This window comes from Alosa sapidissima, chromosome 1, assembly GCF_018492685.1.
Source record: "Alosa sapidissima isolate fAloSap1 chromosome 1, fAloSap1.pri, whole genome shotgun sequence".
In the NCBI taxonomy this organism is placed as follows: Eukaryota; Metazoa; Chordata; class Actinopteri; order Clupeiformes; family Clupeidae; genus Alosa; species Alosa sapidissima.
In genome coordinates this window covers 12,942,737-12,969,862 of record NC_055957.1, presented here as the reverse complement: position 1 = coordinate 12,969,862, position 27,126 = coordinate 12,942,737, and the positions used below count along the sequence as shown (strand labels likewise).

The 27,126-nt window shown below is 40.0% G+C and overlaps 2 protein-coding genes across 5 annotated transcripts in view; both read left to right on the top strand.

Annotated features, from left to right (window-relative positions):
- Nucleotides 1-123: 123 nt before the first annotated feature.
- Nucleotides 124-5,863, top strand: LOC121677858 (ceramide synthase 1-like). 3 transcript variants are annotated; one of them, XM_042056936.1, is made up of 7 exons: nt 124-1,511; nt 3,247-3,406; nt 3,628-3,808; nt 4,081-4,242; nt 4,706-4,853; nt 5,050-5,189; nt 5,371-5,863. In XM_042056936.1, exons 1-7 carry the CDS (start codon nt 1,263-1,265, stop codon nt 5,411-5,413), a joined length of 1,083 nt encoding a protein of 360 aa, XP_041912870.1. In that variant the 5' UTR covers nt 124-1,262; the 3' UTR covers nt 5,414-5,863. The 3 variants fall into 3 exon arrangements, with proteins under 3 accessions (XP_041912870.1, XP_041912864.1, XP_041912879.1); XM_042056930.1 differs by having other exon boundaries at nt 5,050-5,198; XM_042056945.1 differs by lacking the exon at nt 124-1,511 and adding an exon at nt 2,260-2,311 and having other exon boundaries at nt 5,050-5,198.
- A 7,686-nt stretch (nt 5,864-13,549) lies between these two features.
- Nucleotides 13,550-27,126, top strand: part of st6galnac3 (ST6 (alpha-N-acetyl-neuraminyl-2,3-beta-galactosyl-1,3)-N-acetylgalactosaminide alpha-2,6-sialyltransferase 3) — a 66,882-nt gene continuing 53,305 nt past the window's right edge. For both annotated transcript variants that reach the window (XM_042086708.1, XM_042086698.1), the window contains exon 1: nt 13,550-13,775. In XM_042086708.1, coding sequence (XP_041942642.1) covers nt 13,758-13,775 — 18 coding nt within the window. In that variant the 5' untranslated portion in view covers nt 13,550-13,757. The remainder of the gene's footprint in view (nt 13,776-27,126) is intronic.

Below are 27,126 nucleotides of genomic sequence, written 5' to 3'. Positions count from 1 at the left end.
CAGGTTGTTTTAGCTACTTATATATATATATATATATATATATATATATATATCAGCTATATATATATATATATATATATATATCAGCATCAAAGATTTCTGATAACGTCAGGCACATAATTGTAGCTTGCTTTAAGAAGTGCTGTTTAGCAGAGAGCAAATTTCAGCAAGACATATCTTACATATTCCACCATATCTTCAGCATCCCTCAATGTCTATCACCCCAACTAAACACTTTGCAGGGATGCCTGTGTTTAGAAGTCAGAGGAAGGCCTCGTTGTGATTAAATTGCAAAGGGCATGAGTGCATTGCCCTGTGATCATCCCTTAAAATTGCAAGACTCAATTTGAATCAATCAATTCTGACCTGACGGTTTTATCTATATGCAAAGCAATATTATATGATGTTTGTTTAGCAGGTTTCACGAAGATGCATGCAGTGGGGAATGCAGTAATATCAATCACAAAGAAGCGAAGTTATGTTAAGAATAGCTACTGTCAACATGAGGTCACATGGGCCGATATCTAGAAAATGATTTTGTCAATAATGTACGGTCACTTTAAGTTCAGACATTTGTGTCAGAGGTGGAAGAGAATCGCATGAAAATTGCGTAGGAGCTTTAACGTTCAATTATGCAAACATAATGTATGCCAAAACAGCGAACCTTTCTACTGCAATAGATGGATTGATTCTCTCGAGTGACACCAGAATGAACTGTACTTTGTATAGGCTATTAAAACCCACACATAGTTAGGCTGCTCTGACAGCCAGAGGAACCGTGGGTATCGCGCACCGCTCGGCAGTGCAACGCAGAAGGCTACGTTGCAAGCGAAGCCATTCCCCTGGTTAATGAGGAATATTTACTTACAGATGCAACAGAATGTCAAGGAATGTTATGATGTCAACCCCAGCACCAGCAAACATCCCTGGATATTCATTCCTCGCTCAAGGAACGAGTCGCATGATAATTAAGCGTACAGGGACTTTTTTTCAGTTCTGGTAAAGCGCTGTGCCAATCAAGCTTCTGGATTGGATAGCATCGAAACATTACAGAGAATTGGTGACCTACATTAATTGTTTTAGACGAGACCAAAACTTCTGTAGCCGGTGTATGTTTTATAATAGCATGGAATGATATCATTTTAAACTCAACCATCACACAGGCCGTCCGTTGGAGTGATGAGAGGTGGCGCCACCATAAGTTGGTGCGCTGCTTTAGAAAATTACAAATTAATTTCTGCTGTAAAATAGTGAGTGGTGACATGGACAACAACCGTGCAGATGTCATTAGTAGTGGGACACTACCAGCCCCAGGATACGCCGACCTCATAATACGAGGATACAACGTGGTACGTGGTGCTGTGAGGGACTGCACCAACTGTGGTCTTGAACTCTCCAAGAGCACTTTCCATAACAATGCTTACCTTACCTGGAGGGAGGTGGGCATTGTCTGTCTATGCGCGGTATTATGGACGATTTCAAGGCGTAAACTTGCCACATGTCTTTTACAGGTAATCCACTGCTTTTGCGCTGTTATATTTCATTGAGAATTCTCACTTTGTCTTGAAGTGTGATCACGCCCTCCATAGTGAAATACAATATTTTAACCAGACTACATAGCATAAAATAATGTGTAACTCATCTCCAATTTAAGTCAATTCAAGATTAATTTGGACAATTAAAGGAGAATTCCGGTGTGATATTGACCTAAAGTGTATCGAAACATGATACCGAGTGTGAACGTATGTCTCATAGCCCATCTCGGCTTGTCCCCTGCACTCCAAAATCTGGCGCTAGTTAGCCGATGCTACCAACATCTTTTTCAATAGTGGTGCTTCGGCATCGGGCTAGCCATGCAAATAAATCACTGTTTTACACCCATTTACGAGGCTCAATGTATCTCCACACTTCATTGGTAGACTTCCGAGGGCCCTGACATTTAAAACGAGACATTGAGAACTTTGAAAAAGCACTGGTAGTTTACTTACAAGACGATTTATACAGACAGTATCTTCACGAAGTTTAGCGTTTGCAGCCATCTTGAATTTAGTCACGATAAGTCGAGCAACGAGTAAGAATGAACAGCTATGATAAGGGATCAGATTCCAAAAATAATTCAGTGGAAATGCATGGATTCCAGTTGCTGCTACTGGAAGAAACTGGAATCCATGCATTTCCACTGAATTATTTTTGGAATCTGATCCCTTATCATAGCTGTTCATTCTTACTCGTTGCTCGACTTATCGTGACTAAATTCAAGATGGCTGCAAACGTTAAACTTCGTGAAGATACTGTCTGTATAAATCGTCTTGTAAGTAAACTACCAGTGCTTTTTCAAAGTTCTCAATGTCTCGTTTTAAATGTCAGGGCCCTAGGAAGTCTACCAATGAAGTGTGGAGATACATTGAGCCTCGTAAATGGGTGTAAAACAGTGATTTATTTGCATGGCTAGCCCGATGCCGAAGCACCACTACTGGAAAAAGTTGTTGGTAGCATCGGCTAACTAGCGCCAGATTTTGGAGTGCAGGGGACAAGTCGAGATGGGCTATGAGACATACGTTCACACTCGGTATCATGTTTCAATACACTTTAGGTCAATATCACACCGGAATTCTCCTTTAAGTAGACTGCATTCTCCCCGATAGGATCTGACTACGCACACACATGGTCACCAGAAGATTTGTAACATAGCCTACAGGTGTACATAATCCTGTATCGGTCAGGTTGCCCACACACCTAAAAGAGTCACTTCTATCAGTTTCTTAGTGCAGGCCTTCTGTATAATTAATTTGACAGGATTTGCTTACTTATCATCCCCTCCCAAGGCAACTGAAAACTGCCAACTTGTTACTACGGGCAGTGGTACTGTCCGCGCTTTGTGGGTATTATGCTTTGGGAAGTGAGGGAACGAGCCCCTTGCCAACTCTATTCACAGATTAACTTCTCTCTGAATGCCAATGGGCTCTTTCTCTAAACAGTGAGGAATCGTAAACAACACCATGGTGACATGCATAAATTGGTGTAGTATTAAGATAGTATAAGATGCAAATCTGGAAGAAAATCATATTAGAACAGGTTATAGCCCTGACAAATTCCACGGTTTGGAGTAGGCCTATTCAGCAGATATCTATACAATTCCACTCAAACACTGGATTTGTTTGCACCCCTGAACCAGCCTTTCAACTTGGGTTTTCATCCCCTGGCTGGATAATGTGCTTTTTTTCTCTTTGTGTCCCTGTGCTACAGCCAGTTGCCCAGTGGTGTCACCTCAAACCCAAAGATGCTGTCAAGATGCCAGAGAGTGCTTGGAAGTTCATTTTCTACTCAGCCTCCTGGTCATACAGTGCCTATCTGCTCTTCCTCACCGAATACACTTTCTTTCAGGATCCCAGTTCTGTATTTCATGGTAAACACTCACTAGTTAGGCCAGCCTTTCTCATGGTGATGTGTGAATTGTACATGCTTTCACTCCTCCAGTACAAAGTACTATAAATTGAATGCGACACTAAAGTGAGAAACTTAATCATCCTTTTTTTTTTAAGACCGAGTTGGGTAAAAATGAAGAAAGAACGTGTCCACTGCGTAGTGAATTTGCAAAAGACATTTGTTGTCTGTATTTTGTCATAGACTGGACAAGTGGAATGCCCATTCCCATTGATATCACCATTGCCTACTTGATCCAGGGCAGCTTCTATGGACATTCCATATATGCTTCATTTTACATGGATGTGTGGAGGAGGGATTCTGTCATCATGGTGATTCACCATGTGGTCACCCTGGTGCTGATCACATTCTCCTATGCATTCAGGTCAGCAAGCTTTCGGGAAGACTTTTGAACGGGATTCTGAAACAGTTTCACGTGTTTAAAAAATGGTGTTACAGAAAGCTACATCAGGATAGAAGAAGCTTCTTATGCTCAAGAGCCAGCTCAACTTAAAAGAATAAATTAAAAGTAGTAATTAAAAAGGTGTATTGTGTATGTGTGTGGGGGGGGGGGGGGGGTGAAATGGTGTGTTGTTTTTTAGGGTAGGGTGCATACGCACGGTGTGTATTTTCAATGCCTGTGTATACCTTTTACAGGTACCATAAAATAGGAGTGCTGGTTCTCTTCCTTCACGATATCAACGATATTCAGCTTGAGTTCACAAAACTCAATGTGTACTTAAGGAACAGTGGCTGGGTCTACAAGTCCATCAATGAAATCATCTCTACTGTGGGTTGCATCAGCTTCAGCTTCACCTGGTGAGTGGTTGGAGCTGTCAGTCAGTCCAGTTTAGACAGCACACTGATTTCTTAACAGTCATATGATTATTTAATTATTTTGGATAGACCTTGCACAAAGCAACTTACAAATCAAGCTCCATGTAGAAGCACTGCCGATATATGTACATATATGCCAAACAGCACTCAGTACAGAAGGGTTTTATCATTACAATTATAATGTTGTCTCATAGGTACAAAGTGGAAATAGTTTGCTTGATTTAAAAAAAAGTCCTCACAGTATTGAAGACTGCCTATTAATACTTTATTTATTAGGCTAACTCTAATTAAGTTGTTTATTTTATCGATGTACACAAATATGTTAACCTTTTTAATGTCCAAGGGGAAATGCATGTAATGTGCTCGCTGTCTCTCTCTACCTGTACTTTCGTTCTTGTGTTTGTGTGGATTTTATGAGTGCCCTCGCTCATGTGCTTCCATGCAGGTTTTGGTTTCGCCTTTACTGGTTTCCTCTCAAAGTGCTGTACGCCACCTGTATAGCCAGTCTCGAGTCTGTCCCTAACATCCCTTTTTATTTTTTCTTCAACTCCCTCCTCTTCACACTCCTTCTTATGAATCTCTATTGGTTTCTGGTGAGTATTCTGTCTATCCACAATGTTTTCTTCTACACCATGTCTCTGTGGATCCACTAGAAGTGTGTTGGGTTTCAGAAGCATTACATTCAGAAGAATATTACAGAAGATTATGAGTCACTACTCAGTGACTCTGTTGGTTTGGTATGTTTGTTCTTTCCATCACATCTCACAGGCTTCCTCTTGTTCTTTATAGTATATCATGCTGTTCATGGTGAAGGTGTTAACTGGCCAGATGAAGGAGATTAAGGATGTGCGGGAGTATGAGGATGAGGAGCATGAGAAGGCCAAGCTGCTTAACATAGCAGAGAATGACACAGATCATCCTGACCTCAGGCACGAAGAGTAAGGACTGTTACAGACATGAACATAAGATTTCCTGTCTACAGACTTACAAGCAATACATTGACTGAGTGACTGACTGATTGACTGAAAAACTCATAACTCACAATTTACAATAACAACTCAACTCATTAACCTTTTAATGAATTAACCTATTACATGCTATTCCTTGTAGAGGACATGAGAAGAATGGTATTCCTAAGGAAAAGAGCCTTTGAAGGCCTCACCAGGACAGAAGCCCTGTCCGTTTTGTACAGATGAAGACATCTTCTCTAATAACGGAGCCATAACAACAAAGATTCCATGGACAGTATTAGACATTTCAGACAAAACACTGCTCTGGATGGATCTTTCTGGGCATGGGATTATAAAATTGATTTGAATTCAACATGTTATATCGTTAATTATTTCATCTGTACACTTGACCCCGCAGAATAGAAAATGTAATGCCTTTGATGCACAGAGACAACTATGAAGCCGAGCTGATTTTTAAACACTAAAATACTGTGTACTTGCTCTTTAGAAATCTAGATTATTGCATTGTGCCTAAATGAATGCCTGATTGCTTTTGAAAAGCATGTCTGTTATATGGTTAAGTGAATGTGTAGTAATGTTAATAAACCTGTTGGATCTCACTTTTTTATAATAAATATGACCAATAACTGTGACATGTCTTTGAAGTAATTGGAAATCTTGAAAGTCACTGTTACCAATGCAGCAATATAGTCTTAATATTATAATTTATGTATTTCACTATTAACCTCACACAATCATCAAGTTGTTTGTGCGCTTGGATGTCAATGAATTGAAATGGCTTAATACTGATATTCTACATTAATAAAAGAAAGGTAATATGTGCTACTTTCAGTTGTGAATCCTAGTGTCTGCACTCAGAGCGACAGAAATTGTGTAAAACCCTAAAAAGATGAAATCCCCATGCACAAGACGTCTTCTGGAATCAGGTGCTGGAGATGTGCAGAATATCAGGATTTGTGTAAAACCCTATTTACATAAAGACAATTCGCTTGTCGTCTCAAATTGCATTACACTATTACACTAACATTATGGCCTTTTGTCCATGTGGCATGATATATTTCAATGTATAGATTTCATTTTTGAAAGCATATTTTCATGAAGTCATGTTTTCAGAACTACCATGCAAGCCTTTCTGTAGATTAAAAACTGTATATTATGCCTCTGCAGATCATGTAACGTTTTCCACTTTTGTTCACCATGAAAATTATACACACCTTTTTTTTGTATTTTGTGTTAATTTTAATTCCATGCATTTAAAATTGGCACGGCTCAGTATGTAAGTGAACCTTGATGTTTCCGAGACGTGCTTTTAGACGTTGAGTCTGAGCGGGGCCCGGTGGAGGTGGGGATAGTTGATATGGATATAAAGTGGCATGTCACCTCTGAAGGTAGCTCTTGGTCATGCATTTGGGGTGCACTGACTAACCTATCCTCCCTGCTTCAGTTTCCCCGGACCACTCCACTGCCCCCCTGGCCTCACCGGAAACACAGTGGTGGATTGAGAGACATTTTGCCCCAAGTGAAAAAGTCTGTATCACTATATCATGTGCTTACTCCTCTTACTGAAATGTCTGACCCCACTTAAAGGAATTATCTGGAGTAAAATGCACTTTAGATCAATTTACGGATGATTGGGATTCGGATGTGTTTTGAGAAAGTTCAATTTTACCGTTTTAGTCAAAACTCGTTAGCCGTCAGCCTGTGGCAGAGAACAGTTTCTGCATTATTGATATAATGAAAACCCATTCAACTAAAAGGGCATTAATGTTAAATATTATCACATGGAGATGTGCCAGTTGTTTTATTTACACTGGTCTCTTTTAGCATAGCAGAAATCAAAGTGATAAAGCTTTTGTTTGATCTTTGTTTGATGTTTTTGAAGATGAATCCTTCCCTGCCAGTGTCTGTCATTAACATATGATTGGGTAAACCAAATATGCAAGACCAAGAGTAATGCAGTCTTAGACAAACATATTCAAATACTGTAGCCCCCCCCCCCCTCTCTCTCTCTTTCTCTCACACACTCACACACCTTCTTCCTCTCTCCCTCTACATAAACACCTACTCCTACACTGTGCTCATACACTTCGGAGGAGGGCCTGAGAGACCGTATCGCTGCCTGAGGGATGGCAAAACACTCCCTGGGGGATGCTGCACTAACATCCCACTGTGTCTCAGAGCTTCTGACTGGACCCTTCCACCATCATAAGTCCTCCTCTGGGTCACACCCCTGGACCATGCAGGCTGTGTTGTCATCCGGTGAGTCCTCCTGATTTTGTAACCAACTGTAAGGGTGAGATGGTCCATGACTAGGCTCATATTCACTGATCACACATGTTTGTATCCAACAGTGAATATAAGAAATATGAATGGAAATATGAGGTCTGAGCATCATGTTTAGTTCAGTCACTGGCTAGAAATGTACGTTACAGCTCCTGACAATGGTTCCCATCAATCCCTTCAATAGTTTCAATATAACACTTTCAACATATTAATAATGATTACTAAATGTGCTGTAGTAATGGTTGTTTAAATGCACTGGAGAATCACTGAACTAAAATGTGAAGATAAAGCTAGAGCTACATTATGTCCAACATAACACATAACATGAGATTCCATTCCAACTCTCTTCTATTCCACGGCTGTGATGTCATGCCGTCTGTTCGTCCAGAGCACATATGAGGTGTGATATGATAGCTGGCCCTCCATCCCTCAGCTCACAGAGGGCCTGTCAGTGAAGAGGTGCACAGGCAGGGTGACTTGTTAGCCCCTCAGGAAACACAGAGGGAGAAGAATAAGGAGATTATGGTTCAGAGAGAAATACGATCAGCATTTGTTTGTTACTCTCCTCCCACGGAAAAAAACGACACTTCTGAAGCTTCCAGGGATCCTGCTGAAGGTGAGGTTATTGAATTTCAGTGGAGTGTTGAATGGTTTAAAAAACTGATGAAATACAACACAGGTCTAATCATCTCAGCCGCCGAGAATTAGAATTCCATAGAATTATTGCAGTGCGAGGCTATAAATGTGTGAAGTATCGATAGGCCTGAAAAGACATTGCAGCATTGTTGAATGTCACAGTAATCTGTATTTTGTGGACAAGTGCTGTCATCGGCACAGCACAGTTATGTGCCAGACTGCATGCAGTTGTGAGGCACAGTATCCCTCCACAGTGTGGGTATGTGCACTGTGTGGATCATACCTTTAGCATTACATGCAATTATTAGTCTTTCAGCAGAGCCACTGAACAGTGAACCAGCTACAGGGACAGCTACAGTAGAGTAGGTTAAGTGCCCTGGTCAGGGGCACTGGGATCAAACTCATTACCTTCCGGCATTCCATTTAGAAGCCCATATTCCTGACCATTAGACCACCACCTCACCTCTTGCCATGTTATGTCATGTAGGGTTAAATGCCTCACCAGTAGGACATGCGATCTGTATGTTTATTGACACATACAAGAAGCTTTTTCATATGTCTCAAGGGATTAAATGGCACTGTGGTTACCTGACAAACACACTATATTTTATGCTGAAGACTGGGAGCTTAGTTCACTCGTGGGCAGTGGGAAATCAAGCTTGTTCACAGTGGCTAAGTTTAGTGTCTTCAGTAAAAATGGCACAAACTATTAAGTCTTTCAACTTGGGATGTGCTTCACAATAAGGTATTATCTGCATGCATGCCTGTCTGTCTTTCCATCTCAGAATTAATTCTTCTTTTCTTCACTTCACATTATAACCATCTTGAGGACTTCTAACTCAATTTCAGCTCATGTTCAATAAATGCCAATAAATCCCTATGATGAAATATAATGCAAGTACATTATTCAATTAACATGCATTATTTGCACATGTGCCTTTTGACTGTAATCAGTGTGGACATTAATTACCACTTGAAATAGGAACAGGAGAAGAGGCCTGATTCATGTCCATGCTACGTCATTGATGAGAGAGCTACATTGCACTGTTTTTCCCCAATATCTCTTTCACATCCATCACTTTCTATCACTTCAAGACCACCAGAAATTGGAGTCGAAGCCTCTCTAAACATAATCGCATTTTGGCTTTTGAATGGGAACTTGATGGACCACACAATTGATTGATTGTTACATACAAGCACAATGGATCATAACTCAAGCCATTTTGTTCTGCAGTTGTGCTTATTGTTTGATTGAAATATGCCTCAGGTAGATCCCATACTGTTTTTGTCTGCTTTTGTCACCCTCAGTTTACCCATTTACGTCATTTTTCATTTGTCATTGCACTGAATTCACGTTGAATGCTTATGAAAGGCATATAGGAGTGTCAATAAAGATTGTTCCTTTTGTATACATGCCTCTAAAAGCATTGAGAAGTATCATGGTGTGAGTACCATTGCGTATATCTCTGAGTGCTCATGAGTGTTCATGATGCTGGGGCATGAAGCTGTTGAGAAACATATAACTTACTCTTCCATGATGGGATGGAAACCATGGTTGTTGGAGGGGTGGGAGGCATCTTTAATGATGTTGGAGGCTCATGCATGGATGGGAGAGGAGCACCAATGACCTTTCTTGCTGCTGTCAATCTCTTGTTCAGCTGCCTCTGTTCATAGGTTGTGCAGGTTACAAACCAGGCAGTGATACAGAAGGTCAGGGCACTTTAAATGGTGCATCTGAGGGTGATGAGGAGCTGGGGGCTGGCCATATATATATGTGCCTTCCTGAGATCAGTGACCATTTCCTTGGTCTTGTCAACATTCAGGAAGAGATTGTGTTTGTTGCTCCATACTGCCAACTGCTCCACCTCCATCCTTAGTACTGATACTGCCTTGTAGCTGTACTGCTGAGAAATGATGTATTTATTGTTACTATATCTGCAGCAAACAGAGCATACAAATAATGAACTGAAATTTATTTTTAAAAAATCACTTAGTGCTTGTTTGTGACCCAGAATGCATGATTTTTCTAAACATGAGAATTTATTTGCAGCGGTTTATTTAAAATGGCACAAGAAGAACACTGTTATTTGTGTATACTTAGCTTTCTGATACTTCTGTATATAGCTTAAATAGATTACATGAAAAAATAGGCATATATGTACATTTAACTAAGGCAGTGATCATTCTAAGTAATGGGAATTTATATTTTATATACAACAAAGGAAACAAATGATCGTGAACTGGAGAAAGTTTCTGTGAAATGAATAAATGGAACACATGTCCTTTACCTTCACATTAACAGTGGAATATAATGTACTGTAAAGTTGCTGCTATGCTTTTTAAGTCAGTCAGCTTTGAGGGGCCTTGAAAGCATAAGGTAAGGCTATAAGGGGTTATATGATGGTACTCTTCGAATGTTTGTGAAACAATTCAATTACACACATCAGGTAAATATCCCTTTACAGCAGAAAAAAATGGTTATGGTTGTTCTTGAGATTGTCCAATATCAATACAAACATCATCGTCACTAGATGGCGCTGTAGGAGAATTTGCTGATGTCAGTATCACTAGAGTAGGCTACAGTAGAACTTCACCACAGATTCTTTCTTTGTTCTCTTGGTCAGATCTGTCTCTGTCTGTGTCCATCTTTCTGTCTGTATGTCCTTATTTCCAGCTTGCTTCCTGTCTCTTTCTCCCCTATCCTAATTTCTCTCTCATTTTGTGTCTTCAGCGGTTGCATCGTAGCTGTATCGCTGTACCATTTATGCATTTCTGTCTCAACATTTTTGAGGATTCAAGGATTATCACACACCGTGTTATTTTTACTTGACATGAAAAAAAAAAGTCTAAGACTGCCTGTGGGGGGAAAACCCCTGCACATCGGCACAGCCTTTAGATGGCAGTAGAACTGGCTATTTATACTAATCTCGATCCAGTGGCACAGAGGGACTACAAAACTATTTCCTTCGTCCATGCCTTCTCTCTTTCTTTCTCTCTTTCTAACCAGTTAACTTAATATACTGAGAAAATGTGTATGTGTTCATACATTTTTGAAGATTGGTATTAGGGGGCCCCCTCATGTGTACTTTCATATAGGCAACCACTCTGGTGGATATTTCTGCAGTCAGCATGCAGTTGCACACTCCCTCAAAACTTCATCAAGCATCAGTGGCATTGTGCTGTGTGGTAAAACTGCACATGCCTTTCATTGTGACCAGTACAAGAAACATCTATAAGCAATTATCAAGCTTTTAGCATATTTTGTCACAAGTTGGGTAAATGGATTACAGTATATTGTGTAGGTGAAGTTTTCACTAATACAGATTATAGTATGAAGGCAGCAACATTGAGATCAGTTCACACTCTTCTTGCTGCAACATTGAACATAATTTGTCTATGGTTACCATCCCCACCTCAAAACACACACTCAAACACAATGGGGTTTTAGCAAATAACGAACATTACCCAGAATGTGGATGGGGGATACATTTAGCATATTTCCATTCACCTTCCTGGTACAGAAACACACCTTTTATACGTCTTTTTGTTTACATACTCTAAACATTTTCTTTTTTAGTCAATTACTTGCCAACAGAAGTGTAACTCTCAAAAGCAAAACACACATCCACTGTTTCTGTAGACACCAGACCCTTCTCAGTTGTAACTTCAGTTGGACTTTCAGAGCAAATCTCAAATTTGCCGGAAGTTTGTCTAGGTTTTTCCCAGGCTATTTCTGCAGTAAAGTGGCTCTGAAATATCATCGCATGAGAACCTTTCTCTGCTTGAGCCACATTAGTGTCTCTTTTCACTCCAGTCCAGTGGGCTATTGACTTTGTCTGTCAACACAAGACCTGGGTTACAGAGCCACAGTGAGCAGCCATTTTTTCACCAGACCATCCAAAGTCTGGGAATGAGGTCTGAGAACCATTGTAACCATTGTACAGTCCAGAACCTGTCCCTGAATAACTCTTCATTCCAGGAATGGCCTTTGGAAGTGTACAGCATGTGGTCAGTGGCCTTCTTAATTGCCAGACAGATAACTACTGCCTGAAAGATTAGCTTTAGACATAGAGCCAGTGGGGGCAAATTACAGTAAACAACACTACCCAGAGACAGCTGAATCTGTATGTGATCACAAGGCGATACCTATGGAGGGAAGATAAGAGGGCTGGCTTATCTTCGTGATATTATGTTACTGCAGGTTTTCAGGTCACTAAGGTGTCTAAGATGACTCTATGGAATGAAGCCAATGCTATACATCCAAGACAAATGTGTGCTGTTTGAAAAGACAGTTTCTTTTCCATGTGGATAAAACTCCCAAAGTCCCAGAGTTCAGTGGGATGTTGAGACGATATTTCATCCTATCAGTAAATGCAGTCATCCTATATGTTGCAAAAACACCAGGCTTCCTATCTTGACTGGCAGGCACATGTTGTTCAGCAGAATTGGCTCTTGCATTGTATATAAATTCAGCCTCTAGCTCTGTTGATATTTCGCATGCAAACCCCCTCATTCAATTTGCATTGTTTGCTATGAACACGCTGTGCCAAAGGGAAGGTAATCTGCAAGGTTAGTTATTTCAGGTGTGTTAATGAATGCAGTGCTGCTGGAACTGGAGTCCCTTTCACACGCTGATGCACAACACTCGAGAACAAGTCCTTAAAATTCATGTTCAAATGAACCCAGTGCAAAAAGGCAAGTTGATTTATCATTCAGCAGGGCAGTGTATCTACTAAACAACACAAAGAAATGCTAAATGATATCGACTAGGGTATCTGACATTTCACCAAATTTCCATTTCCTCACAATATTGATTGCCAGAAAGTTATCTCAGCACTTAATTTATGAGTTTTGTGCATTTAATTATGTGCACTGTTTCAGAAATCTTGGGCACGCCACTATGAGTAATACACTCACAACAAAACAAAAAAAAAACATTTTCCAAACCGTGATATTTTCCATTCCTATTGTTTGAAGTTTCAGAACAGGTATAAACAACGATTGCTTGTTCAAATCTGATGGATCATCAAGATGCAGTGGGCTTGTGTTGTACAACATTGATAATAAGTAAATAGGCCTATGTTCCATGTAGGCCTAGACTATGAAACATATCTCTGGTCTTTAGAATTCATATTAGAAGATGAAATATGTGTCATTCATGTTTGTAATAATGATCAAAAATTCTAACAATTCTAAACAAGTACTACTTTACAATTAAATAATAACTGTGTTATCTTGCAGATGAGTCAACTAAATTGCATTAGTGAATAGCCTACCAGGTGTGTGCATTATTGGGTCCCTGAGCTGCTACTCCGCTGGTCTGTCAGAGGCTCCCAGCCAGAATCAAGAATCAAGATGTCACATGACTCAGGAGGCGGGGCTTCAGCTCCCATCAGCCAGTAGCTGTAAACGTCAACCAGGATCTCTGCTAAGGAAAGAAGACATGAATAGCGGAACGCACAATATTTACCGTTATGATTAACAAGATAACATCAGAAACGCGTGGCGCTTATGAATAAGAGCAGAGTAACAAAGACCAGGCCGTATTTTCGGCTGTTGCGATAAAGAATCTGCCCAGCATCTTCGGCTCTACGTTGATCATTGAGTATGGCCTGGATATGGAAGGTAAGTCTGTCTATTCAAGAATGTGCTTGTGGAAAAAGCAGGCGTCTGCTATATATACGATCATTATGTTGTTTTCACATGTGATAAGATCGGAAATAGGTGTCATGGAGTAACTCATGCTGTTGTTATGCTATATAGCCTATTGGTGCTATACGTGACACAGTGTTTCGCATCGCCTCTGAGGTATCGTCAGTCAGGAGCGGATACAGAGTAGCCTAATAATGAATTTAAAATAACGGCTTCGTTCCATCTCGTTCAGAGGGTCGTCGCCATGTAGGCATCTACTACGTGTATTAAGAGCTGTTCACTTTAACCCTTACCACTAGACTATAGTGCTCTTAAAATGTTATTGAAATGTGTTGTTTGTTTATGTTGGTAAATATTCAAGTTGACTAAATCAGTAGGGCATAATTGGAGACGGAGCTGTTTGTTGTAGTCTAATAGCGGTAGTGTTAAACCACCAACTCGTAGGGCCTATCCACTTCAGCGTAATGTGTTCAGTTTCATGTTGTCACAAACTTTAAGTCTACCTTCTACATTTTCGTAATCATCAGGTTTTCCCTATACGAATAGGCCTATAGCCTTAACTTATAGGGCTAGCGTGTTGTCTGAAGTTACAGTGTACACAAAAACAAGCAAAAATGACTTTTTAAATGTATGATTGCATTTCATTATTGTACCCATGCTGAATATTTCACACTGGCATTAGAGTATTGATATCTTTTCTTGATCTATTGGTTATTGTTCTATTGATCATCATGTAGCCTAATGGCACTGTTAGAATACAAGAAAGAGTTTTCATGTGCACTAAAGGCACAATGAAACTGATAAAACAGCATTGGAGGCTTTATGATCACCATGACCACCATTGGAGGCTTTATGATCACCAACATTGGAGACGTTCTGATCACCATGATCTTGTTTTCTATACATAACATCTGATATAGTGCGGGCTGCTGATTTCTCCAAAATAGTTACAGGAAGCTTTCTGTGTCACTTTTCTTTTCAGTAGTCATCCTTAATCGCTCCTAATTGGGGGTATGAGTTTGTCTCAAATATGTCGGAAACAATCCTTTTGTGGATTTGCATGTTAATGTTCTAATTCAGAGCCAGTGAGCTGTGTAAAGATGTGAGAGGCCTAGGCTGGACAGCCACATCCTCACATTTAAACGGCTCATTCTACCCACATAACTGGTTATGGGAATTATTCACCAGTCTGGCTGCTTGGAAGAGGAACTCAGAAATATGGACATAGCAGACAGAAACACATTCTGAGATGTATACTTTGGTATGCACACACATACACACACACACACACACACACACACACACATACAAATATGCTCTCACACACACACACCGTGTCTCTCTCTCCCTAACCAAAACACACTGCCAGTGAGAGACTAGTCTAGGGAGGAAAACAATGTTCTCATTTACCATTTTATCAGCTTTTTATCAGGGAATCAGAAGGCGCCAGGGCATTTAAACGTGCAAGTGGAGGGGAAGTAAAGCAGAGTGGGTCAGAGGCTCTGTTCCAGTTCCCAATACCCAAAATAATGAGCCAATGAAAGAATGGCAGTGTTGTCCAACTCACCCCATTAATTATTCACAATAGCTGAGCAATAACACCAAGATCGACTGTGTTTGTAGGCAGAGTTCACTGAAAACTTGTAACACATCCAGTTAAGTGGCATAGGTCATGTTGGTTAATGGTAAACTGAATAAAATGCCCAATTAAATAAGTTTTATTTTTCCAAAATAAAGTGCAATTTAGTACAGACATCATAAAGCTTTAAGGGATCAGGCTCCATAGAATATGTGGTTTGTGCAGACGATGAAAATAGATGTGTAGGCCTACAGTACGTCTCCTCCTCACAACTGTGATATCCATGCCTTTCATTCAGCCAACACATCTGTAGTGACCATCCATACCCATTGAAATGGTCCTGGATCTGTTGCTGTGTGGGTACATGGCCGTTGGGCGAGGGTTGTATCATTTGACCATGCTCTATAAACATGGTTTATCGCCATCAAGCAAAAAAGGTCCACATTATGGTACTTACAGATAATTGCACATGATCTGTCCCTTATGCTGCGCAGTTAAAGAGGCAACTATATTTAGCCACAAGTTTAGAACGTTGATTGTGTAAAAGAAAAGGCCTTTGGTATGAATGCCTTTTGTTCCTGCTCTCAAAAGAAGGTAGAGAAGGGAATTTTAATTTGAGAAAGTTATTTTGAAGCAGAAGCTGACAGATCAAACGAGTCATGAAAGAGTCTTTATTTAGTGGAAAAGTATAGTGCATTTTGTTGTACTCTGTTGCACTGCGTGCAGTATACACAGATAAACAATTCATTTTGAAATGAAGTGATTTTTGATGATATTTTATTCAAATGTGAACTGGTGGGTATAAGCTCCGGGTGTGCATGCTCAGCTCCATTGCTATTCATAGGGACGTGTGCCCTTTGCTTTGTAATGGAAATGTGACCTCCATGTCGATCAGTCAGAGTCTGATCTTGCCTGATCAGCTTGTCTTTGCTTTTATAATGAGAGATCAACATGCTTTGTCTCTGATTTCCCAGTTCCACTTTGATGATATTTCCTTTCTGGTTTTCTGCTGATTGAATATTAAAGTTTTTGTTTGTTTTTGTTTTTGTTTTGTTAACTTTAATGTTACCCCATTAATGTTTCCTCAGGTATGTAGGTATATGGCTTCTGTACTGACGTTTTCGTCTGTAGTTAACTTGTCGCAGTCATTACAGTGCATGAAAATGCACTGTTCTGTTATCCGAAGTCGTCTTCTTCTTCTTCTTCTTCTTCTTCTTCTTCTTCTTCTTCTTCTTCTTCTTCTTATTATTATTATTATTATTATTATTATTATTATTATTACAGTGCATGAAAATGCACTGTACTGTTCTTCCTAGGCAACAACTTCTTCTTCTTATTATTATTATTATTATTCCGCTTACCACTTTTTCCATACGCAATTTCTCTTGAACAGTTTAACTTAGAAACTTTGTTCAAACTTTGTAACGTAGGTCTTCAAACGGACAGTCTACTCTTAAACTATCATTAAACTATCTATCTATTAAACTTTTAAACAGTCTACTCTTAAACTATCATTAAACTATCTATCTATTAAACTTTTAAACAGTCTACTCTTAAACTATCATTAAACTAACTATCTATTAAACTAGCTGTCTATCAACAACTTTTAAACTATCTACATTCAACTTTTAAACGGTCTACTTTTAACTCATTGAGTGCCAAAAACTAGTGATGTCAGTTAAACGCGTTATTAACAGCGTTAGCGTAAACCTATTTTAACGGCGTCAATTTTTTTATTGTGAGATTAACGTTCTTTTTGGTGTAACAAACTTTGTAGTTTTTTCACAAGCTGTTGCAACAACTAGTAACGTTAGAACAACCACAACACCACACTGGATCTAGCTAGACCGTGCTGCATGTACACGCCCCCTTTTAGGGGAAAGGGAGCTGTTTGGATAATGGAAACCTGTGCTGCAAAGAAGTGGGTAGCGAAAAGGGGTTATACTTACTAAATCTTGAAACAAACGTGAATAAAAGGCACAAAATAAGGTTGGTGTAAGAGTTATCTGTGTGTTTATGGGATTAATGTGACCATTATGTTCCTATTTTTTGCTCTTTCCAGTTTAGCCTACTAACAGGAGTGTCACGAATGTAGGCACAGTCAAACTGCCCGTGGCTGACTATAACTAAGTTCGGCAAGCTTAACTTTACATGTCATAACATCAACTAAACATAAGTCACACATTCATTCTATCACTTGTAATATGAACATAGCCTTTTTTTCTACAACTAGGTGAGATAATTGGCTATGCCTGTTATACTGAAGTTCCACAGTTAGCTAGCTAGCAAGCTAACTGTTTTACATGGGATATGGTAAGTGTTGCTAGTACGTGCTGAAAGGGTTGTAATGTAGCCTACATCGTTTCGACATGAGCAAGTTACATACACATAATTCTTTATAACTGCTGTGTTAGTAAAATGATTGAATGGCCTGTAAATTAATAACTAGATGTAACGTCAAGGTGTGATTAGGCTATCTGTCTTTCCCATTAGAATCAATGATATGTTAACTTGTTTTCCGCTAAAATGGGGCGTGATGCAGATTAAATGTCTATCTTTATGATGATGCGCCTTTAGTAGGCTACGTAAAGGCATGCTGCACACACTTGTTTGGGCTTACGAGCCGGCCAAAGAGTAGATTCATACAATAAACACCAACGCAGTTCTGAACTCCTGGTCAGCTGAATGGTGTTTTAAATCGCTGTGGACACCGATGCCGACATGAGTGCGATGCACTCTGCTTTCGACATTCATTTACTGTACATTAGATTCCATTCTTTTCAATACAACTCTGCACACCAGCATCACACTTTGCCGCCGTGTAAATCACGATTCAGTTATTTGGTTGACGCTGCTCCATAAAATCCATTGTTCATCCAGTGTTTGCGTGTGAAAAACTTCGGGGCTGATGTGTGTGGCAAGTGACAGTGCTCCATAGACTGTAGGCCTATAAAATGGCAGTGCACTCATGTCGAAAAGTTCCTTATTTTCAACTGAACTCAAAGATAATGAATATAGTATTTTATGTTTGTTATGCCCTTTATTAGCTATATTTATATTGTGTTGCCTCAGGTCTGCTGCACATCTTTTGAAATTTGATTTGAAATAATCAAATAGACCTACGTCTTAAAGTTAAGTTAATGAAGTAACTTGCTTTGCTTTCATTTGAATCCTGATCAAGATACACAATAATTGCTTTATATTGTTAACATGGACTCCTGGAAAGTTCAGAAATGCAAATTAATAGAATTTTAATTATGTGATAAAATATGTGATTAATCGTGATTAACTATAGGAATTCAGCGATTAATCATGATTAAACATTTTAATCGTTTGACAGCACTACCAAAAACGTAATATTAAGTTTTTCCTTCCCATGCGTTGAGTGCCAAAAACGTAATATTAAGTTTTTAGCTTTTTTTTTTAATTACGAAACTAGACACTCTAACACACCTTATATGTGATTTTGGGAATTCTATGATGATAATTCAATGAGTTAAACTATCAACTTTTATTAAGCTATGCAACCACCATGTCTATCCTAGCATCACCGTAGTAACCATCTCTGTATTATCTATTTTAACTATACATGATATTTCACATCACAACTTTTGCATTTTCATGCACTGGTAATTCTTTGGAATTGCATTTCTAGTTATTATTCTTGCCACCAAATTTCTGCGTCTAATTCAGCTTTAACCGTTTAACGTAGAAACTTCGTTCAAACTTTGTAACATGGGTCTTGAAAAGGACACCTGGGGAATGTATTTTTCACTTTTGTAAACTTTATACTTTTTGAGATATTAATAAATAAACAAGCTTATTTTCCCCCATAGACTTAACATTGGGCTGATGACATCACAAAGGGCCAGTTAAACTGATTGCACCTGTATCAACTGCTTTTTGCTCAACTAGGCCAACTCTCTCTGTGTCTCTCCATTCTACAAGGATATAAGGCACATTCCATCCAACTTTCTATCCATTTATCCTCTTCAAACCATTCACTCATCCACCCATTAAACTATCCACCAACATCCATTAAACAATCTGCCTATCAACATCCATTCAACTTTCTGTCTATCAACATCCATTACACTATCAAAATTCAACTTTTAAACTATATACTCTGTCTCAGGCTTACAAAGCATACAATCTGGCTCTCTTAAGACTACAGATTCTGTTCCTATTTCCTCTGCCCACAACTGTTTCAAAATAAATGTCCTCACTACAATAATTCACTATTAAATAATTTAGCTATTTAATCTACTCAACTGTTTAACTGTTCAGACATTTCAACTGTCCGTTGTTATCAACTATGACTCCTGCCAACTGTTTCCAAATAAAAGTTTGAAAATTACATTTTCTAGTTATTCTTCCCACCAAATTTCTGCGTCTAATTCAGCTTTAACCGTTTAACGTAGAAACTTTGTTCAAACTTTGTAATGGTCTTGAAAAGGACACTTGAGGAATGTATTTTTCACTTTTGTAAACTTTATACTTTTTGAGATATTAATAAAAAAACAAGCTTATTTTTCCCCATAGACTTTGCATTGGCACTATGACATCACAATGGGCTAATTAACTTGATTTGCATCTGTATCAACTTCCAGCTGCTAAACTAGGCCCCATCAAAAAGCCAGTTAAACTGATTGCACCTGTATCAACTTCTGTCTATCAACATCCATCTACATTTCACTTTTAAACTATATACTCAACTATATATGTTCAACTATTTCCTCTGCCCACAACTGTTTCAAAATAAATGTCCTCACTACAATAATAATTCACTATTAAATAATTTAACTACTTAAACTACTCAACTATTTAACTGTTCAGCCATTTCAACTGTCAGTTGTTATCAACTATGACTCCTGCCATCTGTTTCCAAATAAAAGTTTGTTTTGCATTTTATGTTAATATACAGTATGTTTATATTTTCATGCACTGGTAATTTCCTCGAAATTACATTTTCTAGTTTCCCTTGATATCTTTGATTTGTTCTGGCTTGCTGTACAACAAAGACTTTGGGCATTCCCTTTGTTTATACTGTATGCTCCAGTGTTTTTGAGACAGGCTCAGTTTGCCAACTGAAAGTGTCATAGCAATGCTATTTTGACTGAAGACTGAAATGTAAGAGCCAAGAGATGTCTATGGCCTCAGACCAACAGACAGATCTTCCGCAGTTCGCTTAGGATTAGGAGGTCAGCGAACAGCTGGTTTAGTCACCATGTCTTCACATTTGGTCCCAACAAGCCACGCATTCCCCTCTAGAAAAGTAGAAAAAGTCTAATACACACCATTAAGACCAACCTGGACACGGCCCAGAGGAGTCCTAATCGCTCACAGTCAATATCCTACTGGACTGGGCTGCCCTTTGCATATTAAAAATGAGCATCCGTTTGCCTTCAGCGCTGGTGGGAGTTGGCTTAACCCAGTCCAACTGCATGTTTGTGAGCCAAAATTGGATGGTGAATCAGGAAGCGTATAGTGGAGCCAGCTAGGGACAGGAGCGACATCTCATTTTAAGCATAATCTGGTTTGGAGTGGTTGCGGTTGTACTATGTGTAAGTAGCTTAGGCGGAATGTGAGGAGGCCAGGAGATATTGTCAGCAGCTGGTCCCTCCGCTGTCCGTTTGGGGCGATTTTTCACTCAGATCGGAGCCATTGGAGAGCCCCGCTCTGGCAGGCGGTTAAGATGGGGCTGGAGTTTCACCTATCACTGGGCTATGGTGTAAGAGGCCCGCATCAGCCGAGTCACCGTATGAGGGTGGGTGCCGTGTCGGTCAACAGTTTGTCGTAATTTGAAGCTGCTTTGAGGCTTTGAAGTCAACAGAGAAACTGCTTTAACAGGTTGGAGCACCAACTGTAACTACTGACATTTAATGAAGAAACATGCTTTTTATTGCTTTGTTTCAATAAAAAAAATATTCACAGAGACTTGAAGTTTCCCTGGTATGTCAATCGCAGTTCTGTTCAGTAGCACATATTGTGTAAACATATCTTTACTCGATAAGAAGCGAGCTCCATCCATGTGTGCTCATTTGATTTCTGATCCCAAGGAGCGTGTGAACTCTGCTGGGCATCCCGCATGGCTGATCCTGCCTGGTGCTGCCCTTGAACCAATGCGGAGCACAAGCAGAAAATCCATCTAATTGTATTAGTGTTATCCAGTGGTCGGCCTAGCTTGCTACATTCCCAGCTCTCTCCAGTAGAGAGGCCTGTTCTTATAGATACTTTTCATGTTTCAGCCTTTATTTTGGATTGTAGGCCTACTGTATATTACTTCTTTACATGGTAGTTTGGGGTCAAATTGCCTTAAAATAGAGGAAGTTAGCCTCACTTATATGCCTATGGTATGCTTGTGCTTCAGTTGAAATTTATTTTAATATGAATGTGTTTGTATGTTTGTTTTGGATGATCTAAAAGCCATTTTCAGTGTATTTTTTCTGTATTACCTCTCGCGGCAGGCAGCAAAAATTGGACCAGTGCTACCAGTTGCTGCTCCACTTTTGGGGTGCAGCATTGCTCCTGTTTTGTCCCCTATAAGCTCTGAGTGTTAAAGGCGCCGAAGTGAAAACAGAGAAACTTGCCGTCGCACACGCAGCGCTCAGGCATCTGCTCTGGGTGTATCTGCCCTAGGCTGCTCTGGTATTGCACAATTAGTAATATGTGTGCATGTTGGGCAGAAAGTGGCCATTATGAGCTCAGCGAAGGCTGTGATAACCCTCCACCATGGCTCAGGTTTGTGTAGGTCGAGGATGAGGATATGTGTAAGACATCCTTCCTGCTGGAGACTGAGAGTGAGCTCCAAAGTGCAGATCCCCTGTATAGTGAACCATCAGTGGATATTTCCAGGGTCATTTTGTCCAATTGCCATCTTTGTATCTCCTGTGAGGCAAATAGCCTGAGAGATACCGTATGAAAGCTCTGCCTGCTGTGTTAGCCTTTACAGAACGCCACCTACCTGTACTCACTATAATGATACAGGATTATCAGTTCTGCACAACTTGGTATCAAGATTCAAGTTTCTTTTTATTGTCATTCCAAAAAACACTTCAGGAAGTGCAGTGTATACAAAAGTACATTGCATAGGACCACCATAAAAACAGACATAAAAAACACCATCAGCATCTAGAATGTTTAATTAATTAATTATTAATAAATAAATACATAAATAAATATGGTGTAGTAAAAATATGATATATAAATAAGATGGCTAGTAATTATACATATGACTGATGTAGAAATATGTGTAAACACATATCCCACCACACATATCCATACATGTACATACATGTACATGTATCCTATGCACACATACACACATCTATACATACATACCCACATACACATATACACACACACGTGCATGCATACATCCCGACATGTTCCACATTATCTCAATAGCACATGCATCTTTCTCTGTATTGCCAAGATCCATAGACACCATCCATGCACCAGTCATCCACAGATCTTTTAGCGTCTTTATTGTTCCTTCTGCTGATAGATAAAGTGTGTGTTCAGTCTGTTTCAATAGTGCTTGTATTACTGTTAATTGGCTGGAGTTTACATAGAGGAATGTGAGGAAAGCATGCTGGGTAGATATTACTCTGCAGCCAGCATTGTTTCTCCTCGGATAAGCCAAAGTGGAGACTTTGTTTTGTCCATCAGCACAGCAAGCAGTCGGAGTCATCTGGCACAATCCCTGCGTGGTTGGAGGTTAGGAGGATCAGGCGCTTGGCCATTGTTGGTTAATCTTTGAAAGCATATCGTGGAGCCTCACAAAGGTGACAAAAGGAGTGTAAGTACACAAAAGACAGTTGTCCTTTGGACTTTAGATAGTTTTAAATAGGCTCTGGATGAACTCCTGGTGATTTAGGGCATCTAGAACATACAGTAATGATCATGATCATTGCCACTGAACTGTGTGCTTTTGTGTAATATGAGCTAAACAGCAATGATAGACCCACAAATCCTTACACAACATGTATTCCCAAACTCCTTTTACTTTTACCAGAAACTTTATGGAAAGTAAACACTCATTTCTCTTTAAACTGTTTATTGACCAATGTGCATCATGAAAAGCATCATGATTCAGACTACAACAAGAACAATCCAATATGTCGCGGCAGTCTATATCCCCATGTTCATGGAGCTGAAATGAATCACAGAACTATTTTTGCTTCTCCCTAGTAGCCGGTCAAAAGGTCAGAGCACATCTTGTTGCAACTTCTGAAATGTCAAACACAAAACATAAAACAAAACCAAAAACAGGGTCAAACAGTTGACTCTTGAGTACACTTTACAGTAGTGACCTGTGTGTGTGTGTGTGTGTGTGTGTGTGTGTTTGTCGAGGCAAGGCTCCTGTGGTCGTAGAATACCAATTAGTCTCCTCTGTGTTCCCCCTTGCCAGCTTCCTTCCTGCCCATCCCTTTCTCTCCAGCCATTTGGAGCTCCAAGAATCAGGGTCAGGAGGCCTCGGATTCCATTTGAGGCACTCCATGGTGTAGGCTTCACTAATGTGTAGTTTAAACATTAGTGCCCTGCATTGCCACTTGCCACTTTATATATATATATATATATATATATAATGAGAGAGAGAGAGTTTAGAAAACAAGTTATTCTGGTTCTTCCTTATTGTTGTTATCTGTTGTGTAATAAAGATATCGTGGAATATAACACATGTGATAGAGATGATAAAAGAATATTGTGGCCTTATAAAGGCCTTTTAAAAAGTATCTCCTGACATGCCTTCTTTCAAAAGCACTCTCATGTCTGATGGTGTTTGGTAATCTGGCATGTTGGTATTTGCATCAGGCTAAGTGGTGGGCAGGTCGTAAATGGCACTCCTGACTGATGGTTTAGAGGGAGCATTATAATTGTGCTCTGCACTGACCGCTTTTTAAAACAGAGTCCCCCTCACACAGCAGCCCAGCACCTCCACCGCCCCCCTTCTGTCCAGCAGGGAAGTCACAGAGCCCAGTCCTGCATGGACGCCCACGTGATTCAGGACCCTGGCCCTATACCTTGTGAAACATTTCTCTGTCAATATACTTGTGAAATCTTCTGATGGTGTTAAACCTTCCCTACACTTTGCTATAGTTGCACACATTCCGTATAAAACACAGACAAAATACTCACCCATCAATTCGGACTGTTTCACTGTCTCTTCCAGTTCCTCAGAGGTTTGCTGTAATGAAGTTGTGCAAGTTTGGTCGCTGAATGACGGAATGGAAAGAGACACAGAAAAGCCTTTTTCCTGCCAAAACACGATCGTAAATAGTTTACCAGCACTGTTTGGGTTCTATTTCCATCTCAAATAGAAAAGCCCTGTAAGAGTCAGTAAGGCTATGCCTGTCAAGCCTGCACAAGAACTGACCACTGTGTTTTACATCTATCTTCAAATGCCAGGCGCCACACGCAGAAACTTTTCCAGATTTTATTTCAGCATGGACAGTGTTGAGGTTAGATGCCTTGTTTGATGTCCTTCAGCATCTGCACTGACCAATGTTAATCTCCATTAATTCTCCTGAAAACAACATTCTCAAAGTGCACAGCGCAGGTGCGTGTACTGTATTTGGGTGGGACTTTACCAGTATTAGTTCCATGCACATCACATCCTCTGCACAGATGGCGAGGTACATACCGTGGTGCCGTTTAAAGAACAGGGTGTCCCAGATCCTAACTAGGGATAAAACTGCATGCATTATGTCAACAAGCTGGAGATGAGCTGCAGTGCAGCCACCCTTCCTGGTCCCTTTTTAAAACCTTCCATGGGATTCACAATAATCAGAGGTTTGTTTGGTCTCCTGTGGGCATGTGGCAGAGCAGTGGATTGAGGGCTAGATTTCAAAGGAGCTGGGGTGGTTGCATCAGGGTAGTGCCCTACAGACTACAGATTGTCAAGCATCACAAAGTTGCATTTGCATTTCACACACACGTTATAAGAACAAAATCAAGGAAGGAGCTTGCTCTTCAAAAATGTCTTCAAAAAGAGAGTTTCACATTAAAACATGATTTATTGGCTCACCAGACTATACAGGTAAACTAAAGTGCAAGTGCAAACGTTTCGGGTGACCCCATCCTCAGTGCAAATTCCCAGCAATCAGAGTTCACAGCATATAAAGAACATGACATCATTAACAGGATTCAAATGGACCAATCACAGTATACTTGACCAAACACTCAATTAGCAATCAATTAACATGCACCAGAGACTAACTACATTTTCATTCCATCATCCATTCCAGAAGCAAAACATTATCAACACTCACATACTGCATCACCTTACAAGTGCATATTACAGGAGAGACATTAATATTAGTCACACTCAAATGTCCATGTTTATAAAAAACAAGTCAGGTCAAAGTCTTCATTGAGTCCTCCAGGAGACAATGTGCCCATGTAAAAAATCCAGCGTGCTTCACATTGTCGAAGTTTACCTGTATAGTCTGGTGAGCCAATAAATCACGTTTTTGAAGACATTTTTGAAGAGCGAGCTCCTTCCTTGATTTTTGTTCTTATTACGTGTATTGGAGCCTACGCACTGACAAAGACAATAGCCACCGTCAAAGGCGCAGATCCTCTCTTTGGAAATTACACACACACACACACCCACCCACCCACCCCAACAGGTTGTCTTGTATATTTTATACTGAATGTGGTTTCAATATTTTATATTTGGAGTCACGTTTGCTCGATGTGGTCTCCACATATTCAGCCAAATACATTTTTCTGACTAGTGGAGAAATATAGTTGTTTGTCTGTCTGTTGATGTTGATATGGTTTAAGCATATGTATTTACCAGTGATTTGATGAGCTGATCTCTTATCAGTCTTATGGAGCACTACTGCTGTGTTTTCTGTTTAGCTCACTCCCAAAGCAGAGGGTCTGCCATGCCCAAACTCTGTGTCAGGACCAATTGTCCCCTCATGGCTGTAAATTGGCTGTTCAATTACTTTTGATTGCCCTCACTTTTGAGCTTTGACAGGACAATTAATACGGCCTCTGTGTGTGCTGAACGTCTGCCTAATGTGGACCATCTAGACCACCTTAGGCACTGAATTAATTTCTCCTTGGCCTGTCACGCACAGAGCTTTCATACTGCATTTGTCTGGCTGCTTCTGCTGTGGTCATCTTTTCTCCTCTCATGGTTATTTGTGTGGGTGAGCTGAAAAGTTTGGGCCGGTGGAGAATAATAACGTAAGAATTTATTTGGGTCCCCACATCACCCAGCTGCTCTCTGCATTGCTGCAGTCAGTGTTTTTTAGCTAGCGCTCCGCAGTCCCTCCAGACAGCCCAGACTTGACATATGGTGGCAGCAGAGTTATGCCAAAACAGCAGTGAAAGTCCCAGCATTTAATCCAGGACTTAAGGATTATGCTCTGTTTGACATCAGATACAAGTAAGCATCCTTGTAAGTAGCAAAGAGTGGCACGTGACCCACTTTAGCTGCAATTTTAACTCTGACTGCTCAACACGAGTCTCTCGCCTTTCTCTTCTCATACACGCCAGCACGGCACACGTAAATCAAGCATTGTCAAGTTTGGTCATTGTCCCAGTAAGAAAGACCATATAAGAGCAGTAACTGCACGTGTTATCAGAGGGGGCAGCATCCAACTGATGTGTCATATAAGCATGACTGCATCTGCACTGACCTGATTTAAGCAGATCTTATCGAAGAGCCAGAGCATGTCTGGCCTGGTGTGAGTTCAGCCGCATCACTTTACATTACTGGAATTAACA

What these genes read in the sequence shown, in the direction of transcription:
- LOC121677858 (XM_042056930.1), top strand. Translation starts at nt 1,263, where the DNA reads ATGGACAACAACCGTGCAGATGTCATTAGTAGTGGGACACTACCAGCC. An exon ending in TTGCCACATGTCTTTTACAG is followed by an intron (nt 1,512 to 3,246) that starts GTAATCCACTGC and finishes CCTGTGCTACAG; the next exon opens with CCAGTTGCCCAGTGGTGTCA. An exon ending in ATCAGCTTCAGCTTCACCTG is followed by an intron (nt 4,243 to 4,705) that starts GTGAGTGGTTGG and finishes GCTTCCATGCAG; the next exon opens with GTTTTGGTTTCGCCTTTACT.